Source organism: Takifugu rubripes, chromosome 22 (assembly GCF_901000725.2).
Source record: "Takifugu rubripes chromosome 22, fTakRub1.2, whole genome shotgun sequence".
In the NCBI taxonomy this organism is placed as follows: domain Eukaryota; kingdom Metazoa; phylum Chordata; class Actinopteri; order Tetraodontiformes; family Tetraodontidae; genus Takifugu; species Takifugu rubripes.
Window position 1 is genome coordinate 3,917,749 of NC_042306.1, and position 18,773 is coordinate 3,936,521.

General features: G+C 45.3%; 3 protein-coding genes across 7 annotated transcripts in view; 1 reads left to right on the top strand and 2 right to left on the bottom strand.

The window, feature by feature from the left end:
* Window positions 1-4,008, bottom strand: part of LOC101076765 (guanine nucleotide exchange factor VAV3-like) — a 38,538-nt gene extending 34,530 nt beyond the window's left edge. For 2 of the 5 annotated variants that reach the window (XR_003887085.1, XM_011616238.2), the window contains exons 1-2: window positions 3,645-4,006; window positions 1,668-1,784 (exon numbers count right to left, since the gene is read on the bottom strand). Coding sequence is in view for 2 of the 5 variants with exons in the window: in XM_011616238.2 (XP_011614540.1) it covers window positions 1,668-1,784; window positions 3,645-3,848 (321 nt within the window). In the remaining 3 variants the exon portion in view is untranslated. Of the gene's footprint in view, window positions 1-1,667; window positions 1,785-3,644 lie in introns of all 5 variants that reach the window. The other 3 variants (XR_003887086.1, XR_003887087.1, XM_029831635.1) reach the window with 2 other exon arrangements.
* Window positions 4,009-4,507: 499 nt separating this feature from the next.
* On the top strand, window positions 4,508-11,471 carry dcaf8 (DDB1 and CUL4 associated factor 8). The gene is made up of 13 exons (XM_003975428.3): window positions 4,508-4,754; window positions 5,124-5,181; window positions 5,282-5,374; window positions 5,566-6,200; window positions 6,293-6,433; window positions 6,529-6,623; window positions 7,884-7,994; window positions 8,082-8,212; window positions 8,435-8,542; window positions 8,641-8,771; window positions 9,226-9,345; window positions 9,466-9,582; window positions 9,669-11,471. The coding sequence occupies exons 2-13, from the start codon at window positions 5,145-5,147 to the stop codon at window positions 9,774-9,776; spliced, it is 1,827 nt and encodes a 608-aa protein (XP_003975477.2). The 5' UTR covers window positions 4,508-4,754; window positions 5,124-5,144; the 3' UTR covers window positions 9,777-11,471.
* Window positions 11,472-12,043: 572 nt separating this feature from the next.
* Window positions 12,044-18,558, bottom strand: ndc1 (NDC1 transmembrane nucleoporin). Its single transcript, XM_003975394.3, has 18 exons — window positions 18,374-18,558; window positions 17,711-17,831; window positions 17,539-17,640; window positions 17,089-17,263; window positions 16,885-17,014; window positions 16,642-16,750; window positions 16,482-16,533; window positions 16,245-16,377; window positions 15,974-16,066; window positions 15,780-15,861; window positions 15,537-15,698; window positions 15,198-15,458; window positions 14,273-14,385; window positions 14,005-14,055; window positions 13,631-13,694; window positions 13,454-13,554; window positions 12,922-13,082; window positions 12,044-12,843 (listed from the first exon to the last, which is right to left on the bottom strand). Exons 1-18 carry the CDS (start codon window positions 18,410-18,412, stop codon window positions 12,780-12,782), a joined length of 2,013 nt encoding a protein of 670 aa, XP_003975443.2. The 5' UTR covers window positions 18,413-18,558; the 3' UTR covers window positions 12,044-12,779.
* Window positions 18,559-18,773: the final 215 nt, after the last annotated feature.

Sequence of the window (18,773 nt, forward strand, 5' to 3'; positions counted from 1 at the left end):
GCTAACACACACGCACACACACTCGCACAGCTACTTTTTACCAAAGCCAGGGGGGACAGTAAAGGCGCAGTGCAATCAGCTCCCTCCGAACTTGTTTGTTTAATGGACCAACTTTACACGTGGCCGAGATTTACGCGGGGCATCTTGGATGAACCGTACATATTTGCAGGCGGCGCCTCCCCTGTGGGATTACCATCAAACAGATTAACTGGAAGCTTCTTTGGAAACGAACACACTGAAGTGAAAGAAAAAGAGCCGATGCGAGGATGCTGTCCGTCGTATTTGTTGTCTGCAGGGGAAGCAGCAAGGTTATCCATTTATATTCAGGCTTAAGCATCTATTAAGACTTTAATAGATTTAAAATTTTCTTTTTCAGGATGTAATGGTGTCAGAATAATTGGGGAGCATGAACCCAAGAGAAGTGGCTTTTTTAGAAGTAACAGAAGGCAGGATTTCACATCTGAAGGCTGTTAGTTAATCTTAAGGCGCCACGTTTGTTCCTCTTTGCCTTTAAGTCCACACTGAGGGCTGAATAACACGGAAACGGAATCTAACCACAGCACTTAGTAATATAAAAAAAGCACCTTTTGGGGCAGAAAACCAAAAATCTGGACATTTAGAGGTGTCTGAGCTCCTGTCTGAGTGAAGCCTTATGTATTTACAATCCCAAAGTTGTAAAAAATAAAATAAATCAACTAATAGGGGCCATTATTGCTTGTGAAAGAACGTGTACGCGTACACAAAAGTATAATTGGGTTATGCCCCTGCAGTTTACTGCCTCCATGCTCCCTTTGTCAAGCACACAAAGCTAAAGTTTAATTAAAACCTGAATTTAATGGGATTTTCAAATATATCTTGTTCTATTATGTGTATACAGGTGCAGTTCTACTGAAATGGGATTTATTTAATTAATTGTTAAAGCCAAATGTGTTGTTCCACAGATGCTCTGAGGCAAAGAACTGAACTACAGCAATGTGGGGAAAAATAGTGCACTTAGTTCAACGAGCAAGGATGAATAGTAAAGAAGAGTGCACTGCAGACCCACTGACCTGGTAATACTGCACACACACACACACACACACACACACACACATGCAATAATGCCCTGATCAAACGACAACCAATCCTGTAAGAAAGCCCTACTGGTTAAAGTCCAACAAAACTGCTGGAACAAGTCGGGAAACGGCCGGCCTGGCACAGGAATACGATGGAAGGCAAGGTGGCGTTCAAGGAATTTGCAGGGCTTTGATCAAGGCCAAGGGGCTTCGCCTTCAGACAACCATCTCTACTGAGACGAAAAACCCATCTTGTAAGTGCATCCTGACCAGCTAGCAAGCGACTCCACTGTCTCCAAGCAGCCCTCACACTCCGATCGGAATCAAAGTCTGATCTGCTGGCCCAACCAGCAGCTTCCGCTCAAGTCCAAAGTGGGCCTGCACATACGTGGGGTCACAAATGCAACTATATCGCACAAATAAATGTCTATAATCCAGTGTGTTAGAGAACGAGGTGAAACTGATAGTCTGGTGGATCTGACATCAATCTGGAACCTTTTAACCGTAATTATCAGTTCAAACAGCCCAACCAGCCAGAATTATTCTGACAAATTCTAAACTACCATCGGAGGAAAACGAGAGAGAAGAGAGAAAGACCGCCAGGGCCGTTACCTTCCCGAAGTCTCGGACGTCGAACAGATCGAAAGCGTCGAACAAGTCGATCTTCTTCATGGCGAACGCCACGTTGCAGGAGGTGAGGAACGTACGGATGTTCTTCAAGCACAGGAACTGCAAAGACCAACAGCCAAGGTCAGTGATTCTCTTCTCATTCCCACGAGAGAGAGATGAGCGTTTTTACGGAATTGAATCGCTGTAAGCCGAGAGGCTGAATGACATCCTGGGAAGGTCACCAGTCCATCACAGAGGCTCTGAGAGTGTCGTCCCACTGAATGGTGCGTGCATTTTCTGCCTCTTTTCATTAATAACATGATTCCTTTTCACTGTTTTAAGAAAACAGCATCTAGTTTGGGTGGATCAGCATAAATAGTAACTAAGATTCTGCCGGACAGCTTAAATATTGCCCGTTGGTCCTGTTTCAACCTCCCTCAACTGGCGAGAGCTTGCAGTTTTTAAAAAGCGAAAGTCAACGTGAAAGTGGATCTGCGTGAAAAGAGAAAAACCATCAACCCTGCGCTCCTTTGGTGTCACTTTCAAAAAGGAAACGTGGAAAGAGTGCAGCCAAACATCTGCAGCGGCTTCTGGTTGAAGGTCTGTCTGGGTCAAAGTCTGAAGCTCGGGATCGCTCCCATCGCTCCTACCTGACGTATCAGCGGGGGGACCTATACAGACCCCCCCCCCCCTTTCCCGGTGATCCTTCTTGCTGAGAACAACCTCCTTTTATCACATCAGCTCATCGTTGGAGACGCCTGTAATGCTCCCTCCAGGGGATCACCAAAGGAAGTGAGTGAGCGGCCTCCTGCCCATGATTACAGCTCGGCTGCATATTTCCTTTACAAACAGCATCGTCTTGAAAGCTGTTTTTGAACATCGGCTCCATCGCTTCCTATGTCTTTTTAAAAGCTACCTACCCCAAAGGTTAACTCATGTTCGCATGAAATTAGCACCTCTCCTCCATCGGTGGATGATGCACGGTGCCACGACCAAGACGGCGGGGTCAAAGGGGTACATTAAAGTGCTCGCTGACACACATGACCCACAGCTGGGGGGGGCGACCGCTGCGTATTGTCCAGCGCATTAAGCCTCCGGTTTGATTCCAATGTCTAGCGACACAAAAGAATGGGCCTGCACTGACAGGGAGAAGAAGCTCTTCATGTGTAGAGCGTCTCCCTCAGGTTAACAACCTCAACAACAAACGTGAGAGCTGTAATCTTGAGGACTATTTTCACGATGCGCTTGAACATATTGGCGGGTTCGGGGGCCAGATAAGATGGCATTTCTTGGAATAGGATGCTGCTGAGGAGCCGTGATAAAGATCTGATCTAATGGCTCAGACAGCTCATACAGGAAGTCGGGTTTCTATACTGGCACATACAGTATGACGCTACACCTTTGAAAGGAGTAAAGTTGGCTTTCTAAAGCATTTTCAGTGAACTAAAAAAAGAGAGGGAGTGGGTTGTGTGGGGCATGAACATTCTGATGTCCTGAGATTCTCCTGGTGTCATAAAACTTCAACCACTCCAAAAAGAAGCTTGTGCTCACAGTCAAAGTTCTCTGGGTGGATCAAAGTAGGGATTTTATCAGACCTCTCCAGTGGCGGAGGGAAGAATTATGGGTGAAGAGGTCAGCACTTTGGGCTTTACAAGCATTTCCTTGGTTGGTTAAAGGCTGTTTGTGGAATCGTCCATTTAAAAAGCCACATGTTAATCCAGACATGAGGTTAATCCAGTTTTGAGGTATAAATGACATCACGTCATGACCTGTTTTTGCACATTTACAGTTTGCTCTCTGACACTTGGAATAGAAGCAAAGAGCGTTTTAAATCTTTGGAACACGGTTTTCCCCGAATTATGCCGTCTGATGCATTTTGAGCGCAATATTGTCGCTCTCCACCATCTTCGCAGCGCTTTTGCGGTTCGTTTTGCGCACATTCAAAGTTAAAATGCGGGTGAAAAGGAAGTTCTGCTGTACCTGTGACATCTGAGGCCTGAGGTTGATCTCCTTCAAGTTGATGGTGTGAGGTCTCAGGTTGTTCAGGAGTTGGCACAGCAGCACCCCGTCCCGCAGGGTCTGCGCCAGGTCGAACACCTGCGCCCTGTCCGCCACGACGCGGTGGTTCTTCGGCAGCACGTTGCAGCTGATCAGCCACATCGCGCACTGCCTCCAGTACTCCATGTTCGCTGGTCCGAGCGGGGAGGTGCGGGAAACCTGGCTGCTGTAGTCAGGACATGATCTGCGCGCTCGCAGGCATCGGCGTCGCCTCTGGAGGACGCGCAGAGCCGCTGCAGCTTATGAGCTGCATCCACCTCCTCACACCCCAACCAGCCTCCCCCCACCCACCCACCCACCCACACACACACACACACACACACACACAATAAACTTATCCTTGGTAGTCTTTGTCAGATTAAGCAATTGTAGAAACAAAAAGAAGAAACGATTGAGAGAATAGAAACTATTCAGGCGATCATTTCAACCTTCATTTAAATCGGCTAATACTTTAAATTAACCTAAATAGTTGATAATAACTGCCTTGGATGCTCATGATGGGGCCGATTAACCAAGTAATTTAAGTTGTGCTCCACAATTTACACAAATAACATGACAAAATTCACTTTATTCTCACCAGGCAGCCAGAACCATAGTTTTATTATAGTTGCTAAAAGTCAGTCATTTACAAGCTCTGATTAAATAACGTATATTCAATTCATATCTGAATTTATATACATGTTGTTTTGGTGTGTTTGTTTGTTTTTTAGCCCCGCGTTCACGTTTTTATTTGGAAATAATGCAGGAAAAATGGTGGCTACGTCACCGGAAGTGAGGAGGATGGAACCTTTATGAGCCGAACCGAACAAAACAAAAACACAGCCGAGACTGTGCGGCTGCAGCTAGCTTTCCTAAAGCTTCTCTTTTACCGAAAAGCTTCACCCAGGCTTCCCTGATGTCGTGTGTGTGCAGTCAGACAATACTTACCCCAGGCACTTGGCTGACTTGCTAAGCACCGAGGTGGAGGAAATCTCTCTGTTGCAAAGATTAAGACTCAAGAAGAAGTACGCTGCGTCGGGCCTTTGAGTAGAGGTAATGCTAGCTGTGCTACTTAGCTCGTACGCGTAACGCTAGCAGTAGATTAGTTTCGATATGTTATTTGCTTCTCCCAGGCGCGTTAACGGTTGCTCTTAACATTAGCAGCTCCGGGGAGCTCGCCAACCAACTGTCGGAACAAAACAAATATCGGGTTTCTGTCAGGTCTGTGGGAAAACTAGCTGTTGAGTTATTTAAGTTGTTAGCGCAAGATGGGCGCTAATGTTAGCATTGCCGTTAGTTTAGGATGCACGGTAACTTGTGCGACATAGTTCCCTCACCAGCGGATACAGTCACGTAGGATTAGGATTGCACAAGTTATCGCTTCTTAGTTTGAATTATTGTTCTATGTTCTTCCTCTGGTAGAAACAGGACAAGACACACAGAATGGCTGAGGCTGACGGCAAATCTACCGTGTTTAAAGGTACAGATTCTGTGCTAGAGCGCAAGTGACTACTGATCGTGACAGTTGGACTTTTAATGCTTGAGACGCAGAAAGATAACCAGAGGACTTCCCCCCGCAGGTGGATCCGAAGATAATGAAGGTGGAAAAGAGGAACGCAAGGAATTGAATGTCTCTGGGAGCAAAGAGGGACCAACAGAGTCTTCTAAAGATGGTAACCCACTTTCCCAAAAAACACGCCGTAGTATTTGGGATTTGACTGGAAGTCCGCATGAGCACAGCACATTATTGTTATAACCTGCGTGATGAGCGCTATAATCCAGATTATTATGGTAGAGGTTGCACAACTTGTTTCAGTTGTCTGACACGCCTGAAGGGTTTTTTTTCATTCTGCATGTCCTTAAGACACAGGAGAGACATCTGGGGATAGGCCTGTGTCTGATGTGGAGGGAGAAGCAGAGGCAAACCGGGAAGGAGAGGAAGAAGAGGACACAGACAGCATGGATGGCAGTGGGCTGTACTCCCTCACTGAGGATCCAGAGAGGGATGTGGAGGAAGAGAGACGGGAGAGAACCAAAAGTGGTGAGAAACGGGCAGCGAGGAAGAGGAACAGACCCGGCAGTGGCAGCAATCTTTCCACAAGCTCGGATGAAGACGATGAGGACGACGAAGAAGAAGAGCACAAAGACGAGGACGACGATGAAGACAATAACGAGGCTATGGAGGCGTGGTTAGGGGCGGAACTCCGCGACCTGCGGGGCCCGGTGTGGCGCGCTGTGCCGTCGCTGCTCTCGCGAGAGATCGGCAGGGACTCGCACCAGTTCGCGAGGCGCGTTTGTGGCGCCCGGGGCCTCGTCCAGCGACTGGAGCTGCAGGGCAGGCTGGAGAGGCACACCGGCTGCGTCAACACGTTGCACTTCAACCCCACGGGCACACGGCTGGCTTCAGGCAGCGATGACCTGCGCGTGGTCATCTGGGACTGGGCTATCCGTCACGCCGTACTGGAATTTGATAGCGGCCACAAAAGCAATGTCTTTCAGGTCGGGAAAACTGAATGCGCTGTCATGGTAACGCTGCTGGGCAACAGGCTGACTCGCTAAAGCTTAAAATGTTTTTGTTCTAACGCATACAGGCAAAGTTCCTGCCTCACAGCGGAGACTCCACCTTGGCCATGTGCGCTCGTGATGGTCAGATCAGGGTGGCCGAGCTGTCTGCCACACAGTGCTGCAAGAACACCAAGCGGGTAGCGCAACATAAAGGCGCAGCACACAAAGTGAGTGGTGACGGTGTGTGTGGAGGTCGGCCTGCCCCACAGACTGCAGCTGCGGTTGATATAAAGTTAAAGGTGATTTCTTTTTAAAATTCCAGCTGGCCCTTGAGCCAGATTCCCCCTGCTCCTTTCTCTCTGCTGGAGAAGATGCCGTTGTCTTTGGTATCGACCTGCGTTTAGACCGACCCGCCAAGTGAGTATCATCACCTTATAACGTACTTAATGAACTTACTTCCTCTTAGAAGCATTTTATCCTCATCAAGACCCACTTAGCTGCACTATTTTTGCACCTTAGGTAGCATTTTTCCAGCAATTTGAACAAGCCATGTGGAATATGGCATGCAAACACTTTAGAGGCCCTTAATGCTATTGTAGATTTAGAACATTTACTTTATTTACTTGCACGCTGGTTCCACATCAAGGGAATCCCAAGGCGCTCCCAGATCAGGTCTCCCAGGTCCAGCATGTTCTGTGGTCTTCCTCGAGGCCTCCCGTTGGAGTGCCGGGGTTACCCAGAAGACCTCACCAGGGAGACATCTACGAGCGTCCTACTCAGATGCCCGAGACACCTCTCCTCTTGATGTGGAGGCATGGCAGCTCTACTTTGAGCCCTTCGCAGATCTTCTACAGAAGAAACTCGGCTGCTTGTATTCGTGATCTCATTCTTTCGCTCCCGACCCACAGCTTGTGACCGTAGGTCAGGGTCAGAACGTAAATTCAGAGCTTTGCCTTTCATTTCAGCTCCTTTAACGCAACAGACGGATGCAACGTCCACAATACTGCCTGTGCTGCGCCGATCTGTCAGTTGATCCCACACTCTGTTCTGCCCTCACTCGTCCACAAGACCCCAAGAATCTTCAACTCCTCCGCTTGGGGCAGGAATTCATCCCCGACCTAGAGTGGACGTTCCACCTTTTCCAGCTCAGAACCAGGGTCTTAGAATTGGAGGTGCTGGTTGTCGACACGTCATCAGCAAAAAAAGAGACTCCAGTGACCCTCATCCAGATGAGGGAAAATGGATCAGTGGTTTGCCTCATGTTTTGAGTCACGCTTGGCCTGGTCTCTCACCTAGGACCCCGGACAACTGAGCTACGAGGATCCATGGGACACGCGAACCCCTCCGCCACAATAATATAGATGAGATGATAAAACCCCTTTTTTCTGTACTCTCTTTTAGAATATCGTATATTATATAGTTGAATTAGATGGTCTTATGGTGAGTAGTTCATGAACCTCTGGTAAATTCCAGTGTTTCTTTTTCAGCAGTTAAAGCTGCTGGCTGATTTAAATGTCCCGGCAACAAACATGGCATCATGGGCCTGTTCAGGGCTGTTACTGGTCGCTGTTACCATGGCACCCGTGTGTCTCACACACACATATGCAGCAAAGAGGCTGTCTGCAGAGCTACTGTAGGTGAACGTTCCCTCATGATCCCCTTATGTTCTCGTTGCAGTAAACTGGTGGTGGTGAAGGAGGGCGACAAAAAAGTGGGGCTGTACACCATCTACGTCAACCCGGCGAAGACGCACCACTTTGCAGTGGGCGGGAGGGATCAGTATGTGAGGTACGGGGCGAGCTTTCTTCATAAACCATGTCTGGAAACATCAAAGCGTCTTTTTGATGTCTGCCACTCCCCCCTCGCGTCCTCCAGAATCTACGATCAGAGGAAGATTAATGAGAACGATAACAACGGTGTCCTGAAAAAGTTCTGTCCTTCACATCTGGTGTCCAGCGAGTCCAAAACCAACATCACCTGCCTGGTTTATAGCCACGACGGAACAGGTGCGACTGGTTTTACAGCATATTTGAATTGAGTGAATTGCTGGAAGTCAACATTGCAACAAGTTCTGAACTTTTGATCTTTTTTCTTGAGGCAAACTTTCTTCTTCCCGTTTCTTAACCTTCTCAAGCTGACTGATGTAACCACAGCGCAACGTCATTAACAGGCCGCGCTTCTCTGAGACAGGAATAAAGCCGAATTCACGTTGACCCCCCTGTGTGCAGAGCTGTTGGCCAGTTACAACGATGAGGACATCTACCTGTTCGACTCCAACCACAGCGATGGGGCCGACTATCTCCGGAGATACAAGGGACACCGCAACAACGCCACAGGTGTCCAGCGCCGCCCACCCAGTCATTCACTACTTTGGTGCCGTTAAATTAAAAATAAATCCTTTTGTTGTGCGTGGATCCCCTTCTTTCCCTCCCAGTGAAGGGGGTGAATTTCTATGGGCCGTGCAGCGAGTTCGTGGTCAGCGGCAGCGACTGCGGACACATCTACCTGTGGGACAAATACTCAGCCCGCATCGTACAGTTCATGGAGGGAGACAGGGGAGGAGTGGTGAGTCCGTGGGGGCCACGTTCCCTTCAAATTCTAATAATAAAATGATATTTCTCACGGTTGATTGAAAAGCATTGGCTTGTTTGGAGAGACTGAAACAACCCCCTGTGTGGTGTTTGGACCTTTTTAAGATGGGATGTTCTAGTGAATGTAGGATGCATTTCGTATTGGGAAATATGCAGGACAGTGCTTGGCCCAATCATTAGACTACTGTCTAAATTATATTTTTTATCCACGAGTTTTCAGATTTGTTCAAAGGTAAAATTCCTCATGTCAGCAAGTGTATATCTGCAAGAAAACCTATGGTTTAAGGTTTACCTATTGGAGCTAATTCAGCACTAACTGAATTAGCACAGCATAAAGGTTCCTGGTTTGAATCCACGGAGCTCTTCTGTGTCACGTTTGCATTTTCTCCTGTGTCCGCTTCTTCTTAGAATATGGTTTTCCCCCACAGGTGAACTGTTTGGAGCCACACCCCCATCTTCCAGGTATGGCCACCAGTGGGCTGGATTATGACATCAAGCTGTGGGCCCCCACAGCTGAAAACCCCACTGGACTCAAGGGCCTAAAAGAGGTGTTTCATTCTTTTCTGTCAACTCATTTTAACACTGAATAGGAATAAAAGGTTATTTCCCAGGATTCCCTCACAGCCCAGGTTAGATTTGATTAAATGTGAATGTGAACCTGTTTATAGGTGATGAAGAAGAACAAGCGGGAGCGTGACGAGGACAGCATGCGCCATGGCGATCAGTACGACACCCAGCTGCTGTGGTTCCTGATGAGGCACATGAGGAACAGGCGGCCTCAGAGGGTGAGCACGCAAACTCTGGAAAGTGACTTTTAAAAAACGCCCATTTTGGATTCACCATCAAACAAATGTCCCCCCCCCCTCCCCAGACCCGCCGTGAGGGAGGAGAGCAAGACACAGACGAGTCCTGGAGCTCTCCGGATTCTTCTGACGAAGATGACGGAGGTCCAGACCACGTCCAGTGCATGTCCTCCTGAGCCCACCTCCCCACACACACACACACACACACACCCCTACGCATACACAAACATACATGCACTCAATTGCCCTCTAATCGATGCACAAATGAAGGCAAGCACTATTGATACACTGGCACACTCGAGCCGACGAGCCACATTTTTATTTTTTTATATAGAACCATGTCGACCACATTAGCTCAAAAGGAAATGTGGACGCAGGGTGACGGAGATGTCGAACGCCTGGTCTTCCAGGCGAGGACGGCGACGGGTAGCGGTCACACCTCCAGAATCCTGCATTTTGACGTGTACTGACAGGGACAGTGAACGCCTCTCATCCCCACAAACCACTCGCAGGTCCCTGATGGTCCAGGTGTTATTTTTATGTCGTAGCCCCAGAATAATACGCAGCCCCTCCTCCCTGCACACCCTGTACAATATCACCAGCACGACCCCCCCCTTCCCTGTATGATACCCTCACCCCTCTCTTCCAGAAAAGCCTCACAACAATTTGAGTTTTTACATATTTTCTGAGGATTAAAATCTCTACATGCTGCAGCACCCCCCCCACTCCCCTCACCACCCATCCTCACCCCCCCTCCCCCCCCTCCCCTCACTGCTGAGTGCACTGTGAATCAGGGATGCTTTAGGTCGAGACAGACACAAAGGTGCACCGAGTGCAAGACTGCGGGGAAGACGCCCCCTCCCCCCCTTTCTGAGAAAATCCAATGATGTTTAATTTGTCTTGTTTTGCTTTTTCGGCGTGGGGGGAGGGGTTATTTGCACTTGATTTCTTTTTCCTGCAAATGGTTTGTTTTGCTTCCACCTGCCTCTCCTCCTCTTCCTCCTCCTCCTCTTCACGCTACGACGGAAACCTTCGGCAAACAGGAATTTGCCGAGCCCGACGCCGTTCAGCATGTGCATGCAATGACTTGCGCGGGGGGCGGGGGGGTAGTTGTTGTTGTTTACAAGAGCTGCATCTGACCCTGGGTCAGAACCGAATGCCCACCAACCTAGACCGAACAGGTACCTGTGATGCCAGTCCTGGAATCGGGATCCAAATATTAGTGGGTTTGACCCCGGGTCGTCGTCATGCAGCCACCCCAGGAGGAAACACCCATGGGCCATTTTAAGACTGGCTCTAAGGAAGGGGGGTAAACCGGTGGGCGGGTTTCAGGTTAAAAAAAAAAAAAAAAAGACAAAGTTTGCCATTTAGTTTTTGTGTGAGAGCGATAAAGTCCAGCTTTTTCTCATTTTCTATGAGAACTTTATTGAATTGAATTTATATGTACATATATATATATTAAAACTGTATAAAAAGAAAAAAAAATTTAGCAAATGCTGTTTGACGGTTTAAAAAAGTCAAAACATTTGAGCGACAAGAGGTTTATATTCTATATAAGGACTTTTAAAATCCAGCGGAGAGAAAAACATTGAGGTTTTCATTCTTCTCTGTTCGGTCGTTAACAGGGAAGTCATTGGGAATATTAAACGTTTGATTCCTTTTCCCATTTAGGGGAGACTAAAACACGCATTTGCTTTCCAGTTCATATGCCATCAGTTGAGATCGTCACAATCCAGATTTTCCCATTATTTTTCTGCCATCAGATCTGCTTTTGAGGAACAATTTCTTTCCAATACTGCTTAATGCTGTCGTCTGCCAGCTCATTTGGAAAAATGTACAATTTGTGCAATAAACAGAGACTGCTCTTGAAATTTTGCTGCATTAATTGTTTTTTTTGGGGGGGGGGGCACATATCACCCACTGCTGCAATTCTCAGGTGAAATGAAAGGCTACTTTTGAAGCTTCAGTGGGATTTGATTTATCAGCCAGGTGCTAAAAGGATGTCTTAAGGTGCGATACGTGAAGCATGTTCTTGGAGGATTGAATGTTTTAAATCACTTGTTATTTACAATACCTTAGGACGGCGTACAGACTCAGTCCTTGGGGGCCACAATCCAGCTGGGATTTCTGTCCTACCAGGTAGACGCTTTCAACTGGGACCCCAATTTCCTGCCTGGTAGGACAGAAAACCTGGCTGGATTTTGGCCCTGAAAGGACTGGATCCAGACATTTTTAAGTCTGAGGTGTTGCTCTACAACAGGTCAGTAGATTAAAGAAAACTTCAATCATGGAATGTTAGTTTCCAGACAAAAACCATTTCCCATTCAAATATATTGGCTTTAGACTTCTGGAACAAAATCCATTAATCGGATCCATTCAAGTTTGATCTGTTGCTCTTTTTTTTAATCTGTCCGGTCTAGCTAATATAATAACACAAATGAATCTAAACACAAGAGAAAGCCTTTATAATTACAATATTCCATTAACACGTGTATGCCATTTTATTGGTTTGGCATTATGGAAAAATTCCTCCCCCACTTCAAGGCTGGAGGGAGATTGAAATGTTGAATAGTCCTCCACATATTTAACATTTTGGATTTGAAAGATTTCCTGTCACAAATAACATGCCCATGTTTTTGCCTAAGAGTTCCAATTTGAGAAATGTAGCTTTCCTTTCATTCAGGACTGAGCGGGTGTGAGTTTCATCTAAAGTGATATGCTTCCCCAATTTGTGACATCAACCCCTTAAACTCAATTATAAAATACTTCCACACACCCATCGCTCATCCAGCCTGGTGTCCAGAGGGGAAAAAACATACCAGCTCTTTATAAACAGCAGAATTACAGCCTTGAAATCCCAACGATGTGACTGAAACCAACCCTGTGGAGCATGCACAACCATTTTGCAGTCCGTTCCCATCAACACAATCATCTCTAAGCCACCCAAACCCAATATCGGAGGGAGCTTCTTTATTCACTACGCTTGTTTAATGTCTGTAAAAGGCAGCAGGGACAGATTCCCACCCTGTTTCAGTCCAGCAGCAGGTCTTCCTGCCAGGTGCATGAAGAGATGGCGGTGATAATAAAAGTAGGCACTTCAGTTTCACCGTCTTTAAGTTGTCTTGTTTATGCAAATGTGCACACACACTAATCACACAGGGATCAGGAGTTCTTGGGCGTTATTCCTTATATTCCAGAAACTGCTGCAATCTTTTCTGGTGCTCTGGAGACAGCTGAACAGCTCTAGGGGGCAAAAAAGGACACAAAAGAATAATTAGGAAGTTTTTACAGTCTTCCATGGTGCTTAACGACTGGTCGTACTTTAAATGATCTCTGAAAGTGGTCGTGATCCTGTAGATGGCGGTCTTGAGAGTGGCTCTGAGGGCAAAGCGCAGTGTTTTGTGAGTGGAGTCCTCCATGCTGCTGGACGACCTCACGGGTTTACTGGAGGCGTGGGGTAGCTTGAAGTGTCGATCCACCGCCTAAAGACGAAAAAAAAAAAAAACATGTCTTGCAAACCAAGTCTCTACAGCAACGTTCAAAATGTGTAAAAAAGGAATTCACAGCAACCAAAAACGGGTCAGATTTTAAAAAATGGTTATCCAATTTTGCTGCGTGATATGAATGAACAGTTTAAATTCCTACATTGTTTCAATGCTGGCCCTGAACCTTGGAATTCACCTGTGGATCTGGTCGACCACAAGTTCTAAACGAACGCTCTGAGTTCATGAATCGGAGTCAACATCTTCCTAAAATTCTAGCAAGCAGGACGGTCACAGGATTTTTGTGTGTCTCAATGGTCAAGGTTCAACCTTTAACCATATTAATGATGCAGAGATACATTACAGCCTACCTCCTGCAAGGTTAGCATGCAACTGAGGATGCTGGGTAATGTAGTCTGCACGACTCCAAACTGGTCTTCGGAAAAAGATGCTTGAACGAGACAAGATAGTCCTAAAGGGAATAAAAATGAGGACAGATGACGCCTCAGCCATCCATTTCAGATAAGCAGTGACCCACCATCACCTACCTTCTAAAGCCCAGATGTGAGCCTGACTGTCGGCAAACAGAGCCTGACTGGAGGCTTCTGGAAGCTGAAAGACCATTTCAACCTTATTACATTTGTATAGACAAGACAAGACATTTGTATAGACAAGTTATTAATCTGTTATGAAATATGGACTGCGGAGGACGCCTCGTCCACATGACAGTGCGATTAGTCATGTAATCAGCTTTTACAGGAATAAATGAGGCTGTGCAAATCTCCTGGAAACCCCTCAAACTGCTCAGTTAAGGTGTGAACAAAGGAGGAAGTTCTCCCTTCATAGCTTGATATTAGCAAAATCTACAGCGAGAGCATGTAGGGAGTTCAAAGGTCAGCCAGAACAACACATATGTCCTTACCTTGTTAAACAAATACATTATTAGGACCCGTTTTGCCAAGAAACCTTTGACCTTTAGGAACAAAAAAGGAAAAATAAATTGGACTGAACCAGTTAAATTACAGCAAAAGATAATCATGGGACATTTAACTGAAGAGATCAGTTATCAATAAGCAGGCGCCTGGACATTTGCAATTCCGTCCATCTCTAATTGAGTGTTGGAAATAGGTGTTAGATGTGCACGGCCTTTGAGCCTGCTGTTATAATTAAATGTGGTGCTTATTCAGTACCTGCTCTCTTCTGTTTAGAAGAAACTGAGATAGAAGGCTCGGTTTGGATGGCTGCACCTTTGGACTGGGCACTGAGGTGGGGGAGGAAGAGGGGCTACCATTCACCTGTGGATCTAAACCGAGACAAAATGCAGGTAAGAGAGTTTCCTTTTAATACCGACTCAGTAACAAAAGAGGTTCCAGAAAGTCCCATCATTAAACTTCATTTCTTATTCAATTACCGTATGTGTATCCTTGTAATTCTATCTTTGTGAGGACTTTGAGACACATTCCACCCCTTAAGCCTAATTTATGGTACGCATATGAGGGGGTTCCGTAGGGATTCATCTACGATCGCTGTTGCACACCTCCCAAAACCCGAGCAGAGAGGCCACAGGCCAGGTGGGCTGCGATTGCGTCGCCAAACGACGCCATTTCCTGTTGCATTTCTGAATTGACTTTGTACAACATTGTAACTTTGTTTTGACCAAAGTAATTCAACTTCATATGGCCTCATATTGACCCATTTGAACTAAACGACAGCTTGTGTTGTTCTCATTTCTCATTCGAAGTGTGTTTTCGGACGAGTGATGTGTGTTTGTGCATCGTTTGCTTTGATCTTTGGAACAAACGCCAGCTGACACAGAACCTCCTTCCTTATTTATATTTACTTGCTGTAAATATAAATAATGACGGAGTAGTGAAGCATAAACGATGAACTCCATCTGTGTAACAGGCAGGTTATAAATAAATGAGCCTTTTACCAACACACAGCATCATAACTACACACATAACCCTAAATGTCCCCCCAACCTGACCCCAAACCAAGTCTTAAACCTCAACCATATGCTCATGAGGACCAGCCCAAATGTCCTCACTTCAAGTGTGAATTTTATTCCCAGTGTAACATAAAGAATAAAATAATGATGGTTAGTGCCCCCCTCACCTGTGGGTGTGGACCAGAGCTTCACGCCCCTCCTCATCACATGTGGGCTCTGCAACGTGCCCGACCACGGCGAGCATTGTTCTGCAGGAGTGGTAAGTCGACGCAGGGTGGGAGATGTAAATGGGCTGTCCAAGTCAGGAGTGAATGGTGCCGTCAGAGGGCTCTTTGGGGTGCCGGTAACGGTGCGGGCAAACACAGAGACCGGGGTTTTCAACAGTAATGTCGGCCTTGGACTCATTGGATCTTCAGCACCTGAAGTAACTTTTCAAGTCACACAAGAAAAAGGTGAAAGGGGCAAAACCTAAAGTATAAAAATGTACAGTAATATGAATATCTCACCTGAGGTCTCTGATGATGTCTTCCTTTCACTGGCGGTAGATAGTGACTTGGCTCTGCCATTGGTTGCCACGGAGTCATGATAGGATACGAGTCTCTGGTTGAGCTCGGTCAACAAAGACAGACACTCTCCACTGATGGCGTTCCAGTTATGAGGATGCCCACCTGCGAGACCAAAAATCATAAATGTATTTCGCTCTTTGCTCATAAATGGTTCAAAGTTTCTTTTTGGAAGGTTTTACAGACCTGGTTGACTCAGACTGAAGACTTCGCAGCGTCGAGATGGGGAGTGCTGAGACAGCAGAGCTAAATCTTGTAGAGCCATGAACTAAATTTCAAAGGAAAGACCAGTTAAGACCCTTCAAATAAATGATACTCATTTTAAAAAACACATTCCTATTTGTACTAAAATGTGTTCTAATGTAAAGGAGTTCCTTAACCTTCAATATCACTGGCTGCTTCTCACTGAGAACCTTGGGGAGACACTGTTGTACATCCTCAGTAAAAGATGACTGTACTGGAAAATTATACACCTGCACACAAATGCAATATAAAATATATTAAAGCTTTTACTTTGATAAACCAGATGTGCAACTGCTTTACAAAGCACATCACTGCCCCCTAGCGTCCACAAATCTGTTAGACAGGTAATCAAACAAGATGCTTGACTGTGGTAATTACATCAAATACATGCGTTTTATTTCTGCATACCTCAGTAACATAGATCCTAAAGAGCAGCAGGGTGAAGTGCCATGTGGAGAGCAGAAAACTGGCACTGATCCACAAATGATAGACCAGGGAGAGATTAAATAATCCTGCTATGCTGTCAAGCGGGTGGACTGAACTGATGATCAAAAAATGGTGCAAATATACATGTGTTAAAGTCAATGAATAATGAAGCTACGTCCAGTGACATTTCCTCCATACAGAAACACAGTCCATACTCACTTGTCCAACTGAAGACTCAATGTTTTACAAATCCATGCTTTTGGAATGTATCCTGTTAAAAATAGAGTAGACTCATTCTTATAACTTATCTGAACACAACATTGTAGTAATAGTCTAGCCTGGGATATTGCACTTTCAATTACAAACAAAAGCCACTTACCAAAAAAGAAATACACAATAATGAAGCTCCTTACAGAGTACAAAGCTTGAGTAGCACTGCATTTCACTACTGTGGTTAGGGATCCCTTAACACACAGGTATTTGTATTGCTGTGGGCGAATATGCGACAATGAATGTAAATCACAGGTTGTTCTTGAATGAATAATCCCGATTTAAACAGATGCAAATGTGAAACAACTATGCTACTGCGCTGATGCATAGAATTCATACAAAAATCACATACCTGAACAGTGTTAAAAGACACATAATTCATGTTGTGGATCACACCCAGCAGACTGTGAGAGAGTCCAACAAAAGCTCCACCAAGCAGAAGGATGAGGTGATACTCATTCAGACACATCTGAGAAGTGTCACTATAGAGAGGGATTTTTTGATTAAGCTAGGATGAAGCTAATAAACATGAAATGTTTCCGTGTTAACTGCTTACCCATCACTCTGTGGACACATGGAGCCGAGTGTATCATATCTGGAGCCAGTTGTGATAGCACAACACCAAGCTACGATCACTCCCATGATGCAGCAGATCAACGAATTGGCAAGCTGACGGGGATGCAGCAACTGACCCAACAATTCAATTTTTGAGCATGCGATAGTTGGGACAACTGAAAGGATGAAGGGAAAAAAAGAAATGCAATTTCAGAAAAGAACCTGGGTATAAAATACAGTTAAATTGTTAGCACGCTTCCAACTAAAAGCAGTTTGTATGGTCCCTGATTTCTCAAACAAAGGTCTGCAATTGTTGTATGAAGTACCAGTAATGTTCAATGAATACACACTGTTAACTTCAAGTAAAGTTGAATCCAAGGATGCGGTCAATCAAAATACATATTAGAGGATAAAATTGTACATGTATAATGCCAAACGTAATGCCTCTTACCGGTGTAATACTCCAGGTTCAGGAACCCAAGGATGACCATGACCCCGGACAATAAAATTAAAGAGAAGATGGCACTTGCACTTGTTAAGAAGGCCAGGCATTCTGTGTGCGATCAGGACATCAGGTCAGCCAACCTCCAAAAACAGGGAGTAACAACTCAACACTGACTGACCTGATAATGTTTGAATTGGGTGGAAGAGACTGAACCTGCTGAAGAGTACAAAAGCTGCCGTGAAGGGTGGCAGCAACAAGACGGCCCAAGCAATACTGGCTGCAGCTCTCCAGTAAATCACCTGTGCAGAACAGTCAATCATCTCTGTATTAAAAACACACTATTGTAACCTAGGCAACAGTTTACTGTATTTATTCATACGGACAACTTTGCAATCAGCTTTTTGTGCATATTAAATACAGTCTATTTTTGTCTATTTTGACAGTCGCTTTTGTTAATTGGGTGGGTATATCCTATATAACGTATACAATAAATAGAAGTGCATGTGTGCCCCCATTTTAAAAGCTAACCCAATGTTTCTTTTTGAAAGCTAAACAAAGTGCAGCGATATGACAAGTGTTATGTTGTGTGTATGTTCGTTGAATAGTAATATGGTGCTCTTAACATTTAGGATTTTAAAATACATGGGATGGGATTTTTAAAAATCCAAATGCTTTAGTCACTGCACACTTTTCTCTTGTTGCTTTTTCTACTGTTAATATTTTATTCCATTTCGTCAAAAACACTCAAATAAGCTAGCAGGGTGAGGCTAAAAGAAACTAGCAGATTAGCATTGTTGATGGGTTTTGGCTTTCATGAGAGAAGAAATGCAATAAAACTCACCTTGCGAACAAACCAACAATTTTGTTCTGAAGGAAACATGTTTTCTGGATAATATGGAGAGGCAAAGCGAAAAATAATCTCTCCGGATCTTCTGCTGTCAAACTCTTTTCCCTTAGTTTCCCATATCGCGCCACATGCATTCAAAGGACCTCTTAAGGACCCCGATTAAAAGCTGTCTGTAGTTCTGCCTGCTGCAAATGTCAGCGGTAAAATGTGGCTAAATTATAGGTCAGTGTAATATTTGATAAACGTAAACGCTAGTGAAATATGTTGAATTACGTAGGCTTACTGTTTTGTATTGGATGTAAGGAAAATAAATTATTCAATAAATATGAATCTGGGAAAAAATGTAATTACGAGCTCTAGTGGTTACTGAAATACAATAACGGCCGTATGGTGC

Bases quoted from the DNA above. Each gene is read 5' to 3' on its own strand.
- dcaf8 (XM_003975428.3), top strand. From the start codon at position 5,145: ATGGCTGAGGCTGACGGCAAATCTACCGTGTTTAAAG. The intron at 6,624-7,883 runs GTGAGTATCATC...TTCTCGTTGCAG, and splicing joins CGTTTAGACCGACCCGCCAA to TAAACTGGTGGTGGTGAAGG. The intron at 8,772-9,225 runs GTGAGTCCGTGG...TTTCCCCCACAG, and splicing joins AGGGAGACAGGGGAGGAGTG to GTGAACTGTTTGGAGCCACA.
- ndc1 (XM_003975394.3), bottom strand. From the start codon at position 18,412: ATGTTTCCTTCAGAACAAAATTGTTGGTTTGTTCGCAAG. The intron at 17,015-17,088 runs GTAAGCAGTTAA...CCCTCTCTATAG, and splicing joins ATGTGTCCACAGAGTGATGG to TGACACTTCTCAGATGTGTC. The intron at 16,534-16,641 runs GTAAGTGGCTTT...TATTTTTAACAG, and splicing joins TATTGTGTATTTCTTTTTTG to GATACATTCCAAAAGCATGG.